Below are 14,655 nucleotides of genomic sequence, written 5' to 3' on the forward strand. Positions count from 1 at the left end.
GCGGAGGATTTGAAAGCCGGCAGTTTTGCTCTCCGCTCCGGGATTGGCTGCGCGGCGTGACGTCAGCGGGGCCTGCGCCCCGCCCCGCGCCGCGCGCTGACGGCCGGCGTGCCGCAGCCAGCCGGCCCAGCCGTGCGTGCGCGGGGCTACGGGGTCGCGCGGCGCCGCCGGCGCGGGGCACGCCGGGACGGGTAGTCCTGGGACGGGGGTTACCCGGCATGCGTCGCGCGGAATCCGCCTGGCGGGAGGTCGGCTTGGGCCTGGGCCTGGGCCTGGGCCTGGGCCGGGGCCTCGGCCTCCCCCAGTCGTGTCCGACGGTGCGAATGAGGCCGTGTGACGCCGGCCCTTGTCCCTGCCACGCGGGCTCCGAGGCGCGGCAGCTGTGCCACCGGTCTCGGAGGGCCGAGTGGATCTGCGGTGTGCGCCCGAGGGCCTTCCACCACAGGCATTCAGGGAAGATGTCACTGGAGGAGCTCTGAGTTGCTCTGCAGGCCTCCCAGATACCCACAAATGAGACACGAGTGCCTTTGTCTATGAACCTTCGCTTGGATGATGTCTCTGCAGATCTCATTTTTGTACTTACTTGTTATTGTCAAACCTTACTGCTAAGGAAAGCATTTCATCCAAGAGTGTGCAGCCATTCTTGCTTAAGGATGCAAAAAGCATCGGATTGCTTGACAGCTTCATGTGTACATTCTGATTGACATTTCCTTCTCGAGTATAGAAATAAAGGTACATCTGATGGGACAAGGTGAGCAGTGTGTAAACCTGCTTGCTACTGCAGTGTGTTTCAGGTGGCAGCTGCAGATGTGTAATAAGATCAGTACTGAGGTGGGTAATAGGCTGGATTTATTTGGTCATTTGGTCCCAGAATATAAGAGGCTTATATCATTCTTTCACAATTGTTCCAACTGTGGTTTTAAGGAACAATATCAAATGATTATATGGACCCAAGAAAAAGATGTCAGTAATTGGTAATGCTAGGTGCCCTGGGAGACTGTGTTGAGGTTGAAGGGCATGGTAAACCTTCTTCATTCTGAGGGAATGCAAAAGGCAATTAATTTTTTTTATGGAGCATGACAGCTGAAAGAATAAAAGCCATAAACTGGTACAGCAACCAGATGGAAAACTTGAGCAAAATTTAACTCATAAGAGGAGTTTCTCTTTTAACTGGAGAAAATTAAGAAGCTGAGGCACCAACTAGATTATGGTTGTATGTGAGAAGCATAAAGCTGCCAGAAAACATAGAGCAAGTGAAAGAATAAATTAGTTTGATCTCAAGAAGGAGCTTGAACTTGGAAAATATAAGCAAGGAATTTGGCACTTGTTATTAGATCCTCATGCTCTTTAGCAATAAACAGGATCATATCACATACATCTGATTCCCTTCTCTGTTGTTCTCCCAAATATTGGCTAATTACCTGGGCCAGAGGCAGAAGAAGAAAGTCTTTAACTGTGGATGAAGCTATATTGGCATGAAGGTGTACTGTGACATTGTAGGATAGATCCATTGATTCATTCTCCCTAAAGGAAGAGCTTTACAAATCAAAGTAATTTTTACGACACCGCAACTACTTTGTAGCAGGGATTTGCAATGTTTTGACTCTGCTAACTACCTGCACATGAGGTCTTGATAACTGTGCTTGCAAAGTGTGAAAATCTTCATGTTAGCTGCTAAGAAAAGATGTTATGTCATGAGAGGAGTGGTACATGCTGGATCATGCCCTTGCAGGACACCTCTCAGTCTTACAGGCAAAGGAAATTGGGCTAGAGGGAAGTATACCATGACATTCAACTGGGAAATGCAGTCTTGAAAATTAATGTTCTTGAATTAAAAAAGAGTGCTTATTCCAGTATAGCCCTTGATTGTGTGTAAATTTTGGGTTTGTTCCTCTTTCTTCTCAGCTCCTCCTAAGCCCTCTTCTCATCTAGCTGTGATGTCTTGCCTTTCAGAGGTGCTGCAGGGTTGGAGGCGTCCAGGGCTCTGTGACTCATTTGATCTTAATGGCTCCGTGATGCTGCCCTCCCAATGTGATCTTGTATGTCAGGTCTCTCCATGTTTACTTTCCCCCACCAGGCCTGCTCCACCTTTCTTCTGCCCAAGGCCACCCCTCACCAGGGATTGTCATTTAATGTACATTTTGCACAGCAGCTTTTACAGCAGAGGCCCAGCTTGGTTAGACTCTACTCATTGTCATGGTGTCATTGCCTAAAAATAAGAGGTAACAAATCTGCTGAAGAGATAATAAAAATAAACATTGTCTTATCCATGAATAACAGCAATCTTTGGATCATAATGAATATCTAAAAAAAGTGCATTGTGGTTAAATATTGTGAAGAGCGTAAGACAGTGTTCTCCAGTGTCATATTGTACATTATACAATTCACAGCCTATATTTCATAAATTATCAGTTTATTGTGTTGACAGAGCTGCCAGAAGCCAATCCTACTCAATATAATAAAGTCTTTCATTTTCTGATCAACATGTTTTAAATATTAAACAAGTTTAGTACACTTTAGATGATACCTTCTACCTGCCTCTGAATCTTGTCAGAGTTGCTTAGCTGCAAAGCAGAAAATGACACTTTTTTGGGTCACTGTAAATAGAGAAGCGAGACACTGAGGAGTAAACATGTCACTGATTACATGGGAAAAGAGGTACTAATTTAAACCAGTGTCAGTCTGGAAATAATGATCTGACGGTAGACAGAATCCTTTAGGGAAAGGAAAACCTTTCCTACCAGGGAGGCTGGACTGGGAGCTGAGCATAAAACTCATCATTTCAGAGGGTTATTTGAAGTTGATGGTGCTGCAGCTGGGCAGGGATGGATGAACCCCCCATCTAAGGTGGTCTGTGTATCTGTGTATCTCTGTCTTCATAACCATTTCCCACAACAGAACAACGTATGCCGCTGGGCCCCCACTTCTCACCGGCAGCTCCGTTCCTGGGGCTCTGCCGGCATGGGCTGCCGTGGAGATTCAGTCCACTTTCTGGAAATGCTGAGGGATTTGAGATGAAAACAAGCCAAAAATCTGGTTCCAAAAAAAGTGCCTAAATTCATATGTATAGATATAACTATAGAAATATATAAAGATGCCCATATAAATTATAAATAATGCACACATATTGTAAATACCCAATTGTGTATAATACACTGTGTATTCCTTTCCACCCAAAGATTTATGTTTTCATATCTTATTTACAGGGAACGCCCTCAGCAGTCCAGGGTGGAATAAGTAAGGTCTGGCTGGTATAGATAATTGCTCTGCCATAAGCAATGACTCTGGCCCCTTTCCAGCAAACATATATGGGTGGGCAAAAGGGTCACTGCTTCACATATGTGATAATCCCATGGGGTGTCTTGTAATTCAGTTAATTGCTGTGCTTCACATGCATGCAATCAGTCTGCAGAGGCAGCTTTGCTTTCTTTTGGGGTATATTTTATATATCAGCAAAGACAACCAGGAAGAAGAAAAATGCGTTAAAATAAGAACGGAGCCTCGACTGCTTAAGCGCTCTCATTTTTTTTCTTTTATTTTTTTTTTTAAGCCTAATTCACCTTAAAGAATCTCAAAACCAACCACAAGGGAAAGATCTGTGAATTTTTGTAATGGAAAGCGGTAGCCTCTAGGGCCCAGAGGATATGCAGGGAGGCATTTTCTGTTGCTGGTGCAGCTGAGAGCGAGCGAGCGAGCGAGCTAGCGAGACCTGGAAATGAAAGTAAAGAGATCAGGAGGCACATGGAGGGAGCTGCAGGGGCAGCCGATCCAGAAGCAGAATGCTGCCTTCTATAATTAAATAGCACTTACTATTATTATTACTTCTAGTAATAATACATTAATAATATCTCTAGTAATACAATACCATTTATCAAGGAAAGTTTATACATAGTGTGTGGGGGAAAACCCCAAGGAGAGGTGAGTCCTTTATTATTATTTTGGGGGCATTATTTTTGTCTTAAACCAATTCTGTATGTGTGTGTGTTTGTGTATGTAGAAAGGGGTGGACTTGAGAAACAAGAAAATCTGGATGTTGCTTCATTAGAAAGTAAAGGATTCAGATAGTAACTGCATGGATGGAACGTTGTGTAATTGCAAATTAAAAAAAAAAAAAAAGTGGAAAATAATATGGGCGAGATTTTGAAGCTAACCCCCTCTTCTGCCAAAAATGTGGGGTTTGCAAAAAAACAATTGTCAGAGATCCTAATCCCACCCCCTGGAAAAAATGTGGTAGTAGTCTAAAAGTGAATAGCTAGGGGAAAAGCCCCTGGGTTTATGTGAAAAACTTAGTATTAATTGCGTTTGTGCCTGTTTCTGGTTTGTAGGTTTGAGAGCTGTGTTCAGGGCTGTATTTAGGCTGCAGTTTCCCCCTCTTGTTTGGTAGAAACCCCATGAAGCAGCAGAGAAGCCCTTGTGGAATATCTTTTCAGATGCCCCTTCCGTAGGGGCTTGTAAAGTTTATCAAATAGAAAGGTTGTGGGATTATTTTTTTTTTTTTTTTTTTTTAATTCTTTAATGCTTTAGACAGTTTCCGGGTGGCAGGGGAGGTTTTCTTTTTTTTTTTTTTTTTTAATCTTAAAGCCGCCTCCCAGACTCCTGGAGATGTGTGATTTTTATTTAAGCGGATGGGGGGTGGGGAAGGAGGAAGAGTATGTTTTGGTTTGTTTTTCTTTTCCTGGGGAAGCCTGGATATCTCCTGCCGCGGGAGAACCCTCCCAGTAGGACCGGGGTGGTCGGGATGCCGGGGTGCCGGCGCCTGGCCGAGCCGCGGGGGGTGCGGGAGGCGCTGCCGGCCCCTCTCCGCCCGGCCGGCCGAGGTGGTGCTTTTGTCCGCGGCGGCCGCTAGGCAAGGCCGAGGATCGGCGGCCTAGTGCTGGGGATGGGGGGGAGAAGGTGAGCGGGGGCTCCCGCTCCGCCCGTGTGGGAACCAGCCCCGGGATTTAATGTTTAAAACGAGGCAGGAGAGGGATTGCTGGGTGGGCACGAAATCAAGAGCAAGTGGCCGGGGAACAGGCAGCGTCACCCCACTGCCCCCTCCTCACGCCCTGGGCGCACTGCAGTGCCCCTCGGGCAGGGCCCGGTGGGCCGCAGCAAGAGGAAGGGTGGCCTGCAGCACATGGGGGTGTTACGCGTGGCGTGGCCTGCGGTACATGGGCCGTTATGTGTGGGGTACAAGGCTGGAGAGAGCAGAAAAAGGGGTGATGGGGGCTGGGGTGGTCTCTTGAGGCTTTGGCCACCACCTCTGTCCCACTCACGGGAAAACTTATGGTCACTGCTTTTATCTTCAGCTGGGGGTGAAGGGGTTGTCTCCACCTCACCCTGCATTCACTGGAGGTATTGCTGGGTGAAGCTGGTGGCACCCCAGTGACCGCCACCCCAGTGGTGCTGTGGGACTAGTGAGGTGCTGGGATGTGGGAGAGTGGCCATGGAGGTACTTTGGGGCGTGTGGAGGGACAGGGTTGTCAGACCTGGTGAGCACAGCATGGTGGTGGGGACTCCGAGAGCTGTTGGCTGTGAGAAGCATTCAAACCCAGGGAGCGGGACGTGGCAGAGAGCAGCCACAGGAGTGAGTGGGAGCCCATGTTTGTAGTGGGCTGAGTGGCTTGTCCTCTGCTTGACATGAGTCCAGTTACCTGTTCTGCTGCACCACTGAGGTGGCCAAACTGCAGCCAGTGAAATACTTCATGTTGCAGACTAGCACATCCTGGAACCTTTTGCCTGGAGGGGAGCGCACACAGCCTGGGGCTGAGCTTCTGTCTCAGTTGTACAACCTGCCACTTGCATCTTAGTGCACTTATTTCTGGCTGAAATGTTACAGTCAAAGCCTCGAAGTCGGTCAAGTGTGAACTCGTTGCTATCCCAGAAATATAGTATGAAAAACTTTGCCCAAATTCATCTCTGGCAGGGTTGAGAATAACATCCAGGTCCTTGATAAGGTAAATTCAGGTCTTTCTGTTCATCTCATACTGTCTCATAGGGCATATCTACCCAGTGAGTGATTGAGTCACCCTCTTTACTAGCTCGTGGTTCCTTCTGAAGGCAAGAAAACTATTTTGCCTGTCTGTAGCATTTTATTTCTGTCTGGCAAATAGTTTGTAACTCATTAACAAACCATGAATAAAGTCCTCTCTAGATGCTGGACCAGAGAGGATAAACATCTCTGGACTGAAAGGATAAGAACTTTGTAGTGGGGATATAAATACTCTGGATTCGAATTCTGCTGGTGATTTGAGCAGTCAAGTCTGGACAGACAGATTTGGTGGGAGGAGAGAAAAAGGACTCTAAGATACACTGCTTCATGAAATGTTTTCTGCTGTTTTTCTAAAAATATTTAAAAGATCGAGAAAACAAAAGCTGAACAGGCTCTGCAGTTATAATTAATTATGCATTGGCTGTGGTATGGTGTGCAGCAGAACTGATGTGTTGCACGTATGGGTAGTTTGCTGTGTGTTGGGTTTGCTGGCGTAACGAGTGTGCAGCTTGGTCCGGTCGAATGAGACATGGTGAAGAGACGACATTCCCCTTGGAACGACAAAGGGAGACAGAAGTGACTGAGTTTTCCGGGAAGGTGGCAGGGGAGGAGGTGTGAGGAGCAAAAGGAGGAGTCCCACTGGTAGCCTCCAGCAGTGGTGGGGCAGGCAGGACAGGGGAGAGGTCTGCCATGTATGGAGGAGGGTGCTGGTGTGGAGTCAGATCGAAAGGGAAAGATGATTGTTCCTGAGAGATGTGAAAGAAGTTGTTAGGGCAGCAGCATATGCATTTTGAGGGTGTTGGCATGAGAAGATGAGTCTTATGTGCAAAGTCATGACATAAACCTAAAGGCGTGATGCGGAGGAAGCTGGTCACGCACTTCCAAGGGAAGAGGAATGTGGGGCCATGTCAGGGAGCAACAGTCTGGAGGGGAGATGAGGCCTATGGTTTATGTCTAAAGAAGGCTATGGAGGATCTTGGGTTGGAGAACGTCACTGTAGAAGATGAGGGTAGGACTGCAGAGAGTAAACAGGATGCAGGGCACAGAGGGATTTTTTTAAGGTGGGTTTTATAGCAAGGATCAAAACTGAACTGGGTGTTGGACTTGCAGAGATGCAGTGGGTTGGTCAGCCATCCACATGAAGCAAGGATGGAGATACTCGTGTTGGATGTTGTGGCAATGGTGGTGAGGAGAAAAAAAACAGAAGGGGAACTGCAGGATGCAAGAAGAGTTGGGTAACTCTAGGAAGGAGACATTCTGGAGCCTTTCCCTGTAGTTGTTTGGCTCCACTCCAGTTTTTGGTCAGTAATGTTTGAATGCCCTTCTCTGTGGGCAAGTAACAGTAACCAGTTCTCATTGTAACACATGCCCACATCCTGCTGTGGAGGATGTTTTAGCAGTGGGGTCAGGGTCACCATGAGAACAGGTACTGATCTCTTCTTCACTCCTTGCACTAGTGTTTTAAAAGCTGAGCTCAGAAGTAGAGGTTGAAGTAGGCTGTGTGCATCAAAGCTTTTCACGGTGATGATCTGTTTTGAGGATATACACAATTGTGAAGGTGTGCCACATAATTTTTGGAGTGCAGCCATTGACTTTGTGATGACCAGCCAGTGTTCAGCTGCTCTCCCCACAGTCGCCAGTAATCTCCCTTTTCATCAGATCTGTGGGCTGCCGCTTCACTTCCCTGACTTTTGTTCTCTCCAGTGTGGCTCACGTCAGGGAGCAGCAAGAGCAGGGCTGCTCCTCCAGGGAGGACAAGCTAGGAGCCAAAGGTGATGACAGCCACCAGCAGTGCCCTCATTAACTAGGGTACAGTCCCACCATATCTGAACAGCACAGGTAGAACAACATGCTGATGGTAAGGGTCCATCAACAGTCCCAAAGAAAATGAGGTGGTGAATTGGGTCCAGGGTCCACCCAGCAAGTCCAGCAGTAGGATGTGGTGCCAGAGACAGGACTGGAGACAAGCTGCCTACAGTGTAGGTCCAAGGTTTGTCCAGGAGATAGGACTGAGGACAGATCCAGCTACAGTATAGCTCAGACAAGACAGTATGCCTGTACCTGAGCTGAAATGGAGCTCCTGGACCATAGGCAGAGGGTGCATGGGTGGCAGTCCAAGGTAAAGCTGTTTGGGGCATTTCAAGCCTGTTAGTGCACTCGGGGACCAGCCAGCTAGAAATTCCTCCTTCCTCCCTGTGCTTTCCCCCCATGAGCCTTTGTGAGGGTCCACTTGACTCTTTTGCCCCCTCCACTCCCCCCGTTTCTCTTGTAAATTCCCTGGGGTGGCTCTTTCCCCACCCTTGTATCTGATGACCTTCGCAGTTTTCCTGCAGTGCTCTGGGGTTGCTCTGTCCTCTTTCATGGCTTTCACTCTGTCTATGTGGAAATGGTTCCTACTACTCCTCTTCACCTTGTCTGTTCTCTCTTACTTCTGTCTTTGCAGAATTTCATACAAGGAGAAATATCAGATGAATTGCCTCTGTCTCTCTCTACACCTCAAGCCTGTCTGCGGGTAGCGTTAGTGATCATATTAACCTCACAGTCTCCTTGTTAAATTTCCTTCTTTCTTCTTGATTGCTCATTACCCAGGCTATTTATAAATCATTCCAGGCCTTTTGTTGGTGTTGTACTGAAGTCTACCTGCTCTTCTCCATTGCTTCTGTTACAAGTCTTTATTCTTCATTGCTTCTGTGAAAAGCCTTTGTAGAGATGCTGATCATCACTCACCTTGTCTGTTGGCTTTCCCTTTCCTGCTGCACTGCCCATCCCGTTCCAAATGCAGCTGCTTAAAATCTACCTGCTGCTCGGACCAGATTGCTCTCATATTTAATGTCTGATGACTTACAAACTGCACAGTGTCACATTCAAGCTATTGCTTCCTTCTGTTACCACTTCTTTCTGGTCTTTCTCTCACTGCTGCCTTTCCCCCTTACCCCAACTCTTCTTCTTGGTAAAGGGCAGGTATCAATTCTTCTACTTTTTGCATGGCGCAGAGCACAATCAATAAGGGCTTGATGAGTTGTCAGGATTGATTTTCACATATCTTAAAGGTCCCTTCACCCTGTTCCAGACTGAATGTGCCATAGATACTGTAAGATACCTTAGAATGATAGGGGTGGTCTTCATGTAAAAGGGAGCTGGGCGATAATGCTCTCCAAGCTGTTGTAGTGTAGAGAAATGACTTTTGTTTTTCTCATGATCTCTTCAGAGGCGATCCCATGCTAGGAAGACACAGTGTCTTCAGCTCCATCTCATCTCAGTGTTTCTGTGCTTGCTGCCTTTGTCCCCAGGTTACCATTCCTCAAATGCTGAGTGTTGTTTGTGATCGCAGCTGGTTGATGGCAAGGCTGGGAAATTTCCTGTTGCCAGCAACTCTGTTTTGCCACAAACTGCCATCTCTTCTCCCCTTCTTTATTCTTTTCTTGTGTGGCAGACCTGTGTACCTTGGGGAGAGATCAGGGAGGAGCCATTCAAAAGTTTGCTTCCAGACTGCAGGGGATGAAGCTCATGTATCTAACGGTGTGATTCAAGCCCATTTTAGTTGAGAAAAGGGACATTACTCCAAAATGACTCCATCATACTACTTGTCTGTGCTTGCAGAGACCCAGTCTGATTTGGTCAAACCCAGACAAGTGGGTTTGTGCTCATTTGTGTTCCTGACTAAGTAGGGATAACTCTCTCTTGGGCCTTCCTCAGGCACTGCGCACCCCAATGTAAAACACTACAGGATGGGGCCCTGTTCCCTCTCCAGAGGACCATTCCCAAGTCTGTGCTGCTCTTGCCTGCTGATTTTCAGCACGAAATTCCCATTACGTAGATTCATCGCTGTTCTTTTATGTGGACCACGGCAAGCAATTCCATCTCCTTCTTCACATCTCTCTTTGTGATAGGCCTCTATACACCTTACATAAATTACTCGTTTCATACGCTGTGCAGTAAACCAGTTTCAATCCGGCCCAGATAAATAGAGGTTAGAATTGCTTATCATGGGAGGGTCCCAGCACAAATTCCTAAAATGACTGCCAGTGCAGGAGAAATGTCGATTTTTGGTTTTTTTTTTCTTTTCCTAGAAGGCAGTCATGATAACAGTTGGTTCCCATTGCTTTATTTACTGGTAGCCTCAGTAGCAAGCTCAAATTGAGTAATTCCTCTTTGCCCATGTATCCTGGTGGTGACATGTGAGAAAAAGCAGATACTTGATAGTGAGCTGCTTGCTGTTCTGTATCTGCAGTGTGGGTAAATCATGGACTTCGGTGTTCTGGGCATCTGGTCTGGAACATTTTGCTAGTAGTAAATTCAGGCACACACAAAATACTGTGCTGCTTAGTTGCCAGCAAGACCTAAAATGACTCATTTTGTGTTGTTTCTTTCTCTTCTTCCTCTGCAGCAACTATAATGGAGAGACAGAAGAGAAAACAAGAAATAGAGAAAGGACTTCAGTTCATCCAGTAAGTGGACAACCTCATTGTTTTCTGTGTCTTTGGAGGTGGTTGCCTTTGTATTGAGGACTGCAGGGACTGAATTCTTCCTGTTCACCGCTTCGAGTCTGCTGCATGGGAAGGAGATACTGGTCCTGAGGATTTTCGCTGTGATTCTTCAGGGTGCTTCTTGTCCTGACAGCTCTCTAAACATGAAATTCAATCATTTTCATTTCCTTGGGTTTTGCCCTCCACTGCAGTTCCAGGATGATCTTTATAGTCAGCATAATGCTAATGCTACTTGGACCTTCTACTTCATCTTCAGCGTGAAGATCTCAGTGCTCTCTCAACAAGGTTATCCCACCGTTCTTAGGAAGGGAGATAGTGTTTCTATTTTGTAGGTGGGGAAAGCAAGGTAAATGACTTGCCAGGTACCCTGTATGGTGCCTATAGGAGAAATAGATGACCTGGGCTCTTCTACAGTTGCCAACCTGGTAGGTGCCTCAGGTCATTCTTCTGTGAATATCATGTGGCCTTCTAGAGCTTGAAGTGGTTGCTTATGTAGTAGTTACAAGTCCAAATACTTCCTTATAAAGCACAATGGTGTTTTTTCCCTTCAGTGTTCAAGTTAGCAAAGGCCTCAGACTCAGGTCCAGGTTCCATGTTGAGTAAGGAAGTAGCGAGATTGTAATCAGATTGGTTTGGGTTTTTTTTAAGGTCTGCTTTGAACCCTGCAGTTATTATGGCTAAAATTTGTCCATCTATGTAGGAAAAAAAGCCGAATCTTCCATGTTACATATTTATATCCTGTGACATGGCAGTGATTTTTGCCCCAGTCTGAACCTAAATGGAGCTGATAACCCAGTTTCAGAGAAGTAATTGTGAAGTTTATTTTGGTAACATTTATAAAAACATGCAAGATTCCTGGAGAGAAAATAATTTAGAAATACAAGGTGTTCATGCTTCTGGAGTGTATCTTGAACTCTGAACCAGGGGCAGTGTCGTTTCTTGGCTTGTTTTGATGTGGAAGACGGGTATTCCAATTTTATAAGCAGAATGAATGTTTCTTATAGAGCCATAGCATTTTCTGTAGTTAAGAAGCAGATGATGATTAGATTAGATGAAATCTAAAAAAAGTACTCTCTGAACAATAAGATCATGTATACACTGTTGTATTTCAAAGGTGAGGAGGGCTATGAAAGGTGCTAGGGATTTCTCTAGAACTTATTGTTTTCTCCTTGATGAGAAAAAGTAAATACATGTGGGCTAAGCCTGGATGATTTGGATGGTCCAATTTGAAGAACGGAACCATTCTCCTAAGTCTCAGTGTTGTTTTGGGGTAGGTGTTACCCACACAAGCGCTACAAGTTTTGTGGCACAGCCTGGCAGTCAAGAGAGCTGGAGTTAAATGGCCTCTGGAACCTTCATTGTTTTCTCCCTTCCTTTTGTGGTGTAGGCCTAAAGGCATGTGGCTAAATTAACGAAGAGGAGGGTGATTGTATTTATCACTGTATGTCTTTGGTCTCACAGAGGATTTGAGGAGGTCTTGGAGTGCCAGTCTGGTACCTCTTATTAGAGCCAGATGCACTTAAAATATGCTTCTATTCTCCATGACAATCTCTCATGGGACTTTCTCAAAGATGGTTTTTTTTAGGTGGCTGTCTGGAGGCGTGTTACAGAGGATCATGTATGTGCAGAAAATAGCTGAGAATAAGATTCCTCTAGTCTCAAATCCCCTTGGGACCTGACCATCTCTTGACACCACTGTCACCATCACTGAGCGTAATGCTGCCTATGAAGTGATAAAATGTTCAGTAAATCACTGAGATCATCAACACAGGGCCAGGAAGATGATTTCTTCATCAGACAAAAGCCCTTGTTTGCACGGATGCCTGTTTCATGAGCATTTTCTCGTCTTTTTTTCAGGTCCACATTACCCCTAAGCCAAGAAGATTATGAGGTAATGAATAATTTGTTTTCTGAAGTTGTGAGCCCTCTGGTTAGCAAGATTTGTTCTGTTGCACAGCCATTAGTTTACATACCAAAAATGGAGAGCATGGGATGGTCTGTCACAATTTGCGATTTAAAGTTTTAAGGTTCTGACAATGACAACTTTCAGGGAAAGGGGAAGACACTTGAGTGTTCAAGAAGAAAGGAGATTTTTCTGGGTTATTCTCTTCTACCAGAAGACTTATGGATGTTTTACAGGAGGGTGTGGAGGCAGGAGAATCTTAGTGTGCGGGAAGTTTGCTAAAACATATGGAAAGGAATGGGAAATTGGGAAACCTCTTCTGTTTCTGAATATCCATTTCAGTCTATTTGCTCTCTCCCTGCTGCCCAGGCCTTTTTGCAGAAGCTGGTGAGAAACCTGTTTGCAGAGGGCAATGATTTGTTTCGAGAGAAGGATTTCAAGCTTTCGCTGGTACAGTATGTAGAGGGGCTGAACGTGGCGGATTACGCAGCCTCCGATGAGGTGACCATCCCAAAGGAACTCCTGTGCAAGCTGCATGTCAACCGAGCTGCCTGCTACTTTGCCATGGTGAGTGCCTTTCCAAGTCATCTCCAGGGGCCAGGGAGGACATCATGGTTACAGTGCCATGCAGTTGGAAAAGATCTCAAGAGGGATTTCAGTTGGTTTTGTCCACTCCCTGTTCCAACACTGGAGGAGACGATGACACACAGAAAACTCTGATATCTCCCCACTATTGCACTGTGTCTTGTGAGACCAGAGGAAGGATGTGAAGGAGAGGGGGCCAGGACTAAGGTACTGGCAATGCAGTTCTGGTCCATGTTGGTGATAAGTTAGTACAGTACAGTGCCTTTCTCTGAAATACTGCTTGAGTATTGCTCTGGAGGCTCCTGCCTCTCAAGTGAGGCGCTGGAAGGCAGTGAGAAGGCTTTGGGTCTTGGCGGAACTTTCAGCACATGCATGGAAAAGGATTATGAAATATTCAGGCTCTAAAAGGCTGCAGGCTTCTGTTTTCCTAAGGAATCTAACAGCTTTCCTTTATGGCACAACCAAAAAAATTAGCAAGTGGTCACATAATTAAAGACTGTCAAATGTACCATGCCTAAGGTAGAAGGGGAGACAGGATTGCTCAAGCAGCCTTAACTCTGGCATTCACTGACTCTGAAGTGGTTTGAGTTTTTCAAGACTTAACAAAATGTTCTATTATGGTAGGTTTTGTGTGTTGTACGCTGGTCTCTGTATGAGGTAATATATGTATTTCCAACTACCTTTTATATTCTTGTTTTCTGCTGAGAGATAAAATGTCTGCATTCACACAGAAGAGGGGTTAGTCTGCTGTGCCTCAGCTGAGTTGAGGTGGTCTCTTTCATGCAGGGGTTGTATGAGAAGGCACTGGAAGACAGCGAGAAGGCTTTAAGTCTTGACAAGGAGAACATCCGAGCACTCTTCCGGAAAGCCCGCTCCTTAAATGAACTTGGAAGACACAAAGAAGCGTATGAGTGCAATAGCCGATGCTTGCTGTCCCTCCCACATGTAAGTTTTTGACATGCAACTCATCTTGATCTCTGTGGTTCACTACCATCCTCCTCCGTAACATGCTTAGTGTGAAGCCAGAGAATAGTGGAAGAGGAAGCTTGGCTGTTCTTGGGAACATGCTCATGCCCGGAAATTCTGTCTCTCTGACTCGAAGATGTTTGACCTCCCATGTCAGTCCAAGTTACCTTCTACAGATAGTGCCAATCAGAGACACCAGTTAGTGAGAGCAGGTTTGGTGGCCTATTTGTGAAGAGGAAAATCCTACCCTAACAAAATGTGAACTAAGGCCATGAGATTGTTTTAATTAGCTGGTTTTATATGTCTAATGGGAGTGACTAGGAGCATGGGACAAATGGGAGCTGGAGCACTGGAAGGAAAACATGTATACTTTTCCTGGTTTAGATAAAAATGTCTCGTGTTTTACTTACTGATTGCTAAGGCAAGCTGATAAAGCTTTTTATTTCTTGAGGGACATACAAATGTGTCCTTGGCATCATACGTCATAGTTACTTTTATGTTCACAGGTGTGTAAATTTTTGCATTCAGAGGGGACTATCTGCGTATACTAGTCCATAGATATTTTCCTGACAGTGCTTTTGTTGAGTGTTCTTTAGGCCAAATATTGAACAGGAAATCAGACTGCGATTAGATAGATTGTAGTGAGCACCGACGGTCTTTGCTGAATTTGGTTCTGATCCATTACAGTAATGCTATTACAAGAAAAATGCATCTGCTTAAGCAGAAGTTAACTTTTCTTTATT

The 14,655-nt window shown here is 45.7% G+C and overlaps 1 protein-coding gene across 10 annotated transcripts in view; it reads left to right on the plus strand.

The window, feature by feature from the left end:
- The first annotated feature begins 247 nt into the window (after positions 1-247).
- ZC3H7B (zinc finger CCCH-type containing 7B) overlaps positions 248-14,655 on the plus strand; it is a 53,918-nt gene continuing 39,510 nt past the window's right edge. For 8 of the 10 annotated variants that reach the window (XM_074826762.1, XM_074826764.1, XM_074826769.1 and 5 more), the window contains exons 1-5: positions 250-751; positions 10,359-10,419; positions 12,316-12,349; positions 12,731-12,928; positions 13,733-13,891. In XM_074826762.1, coding sequence (XP_074682863.1) covers positions 742-751; positions 10,359-10,419; positions 12,316-12,349; positions 12,731-12,928; positions 13,733-13,891 — 462 coding nt within the window. In that variant the 5' untranslated portion in view covers positions 250-741. Of the gene's footprint in view, positions 752-3,372; positions 3,919-10,358; positions 10,420-12,315; positions 12,350-12,730; positions 12,929-13,732; positions 13,892-14,655 lie in introns of those variants that run through there. The other 2 variants (XM_074826771.1, XM_074826768.1) reach the window with 2 other exon arrangements.

This window comes from Strix aluco, chromosome 5 (genome assembly GCF_031877795.1).
Source record: "Strix aluco isolate bStrAlu1 chromosome 5, bStrAlu1.hap1, whole genome shotgun sequence".
NCBI lineage: Eukaryota > Metazoa > Chordata > Aves > Strigiformes > Strigidae > Strix > Strix aluco.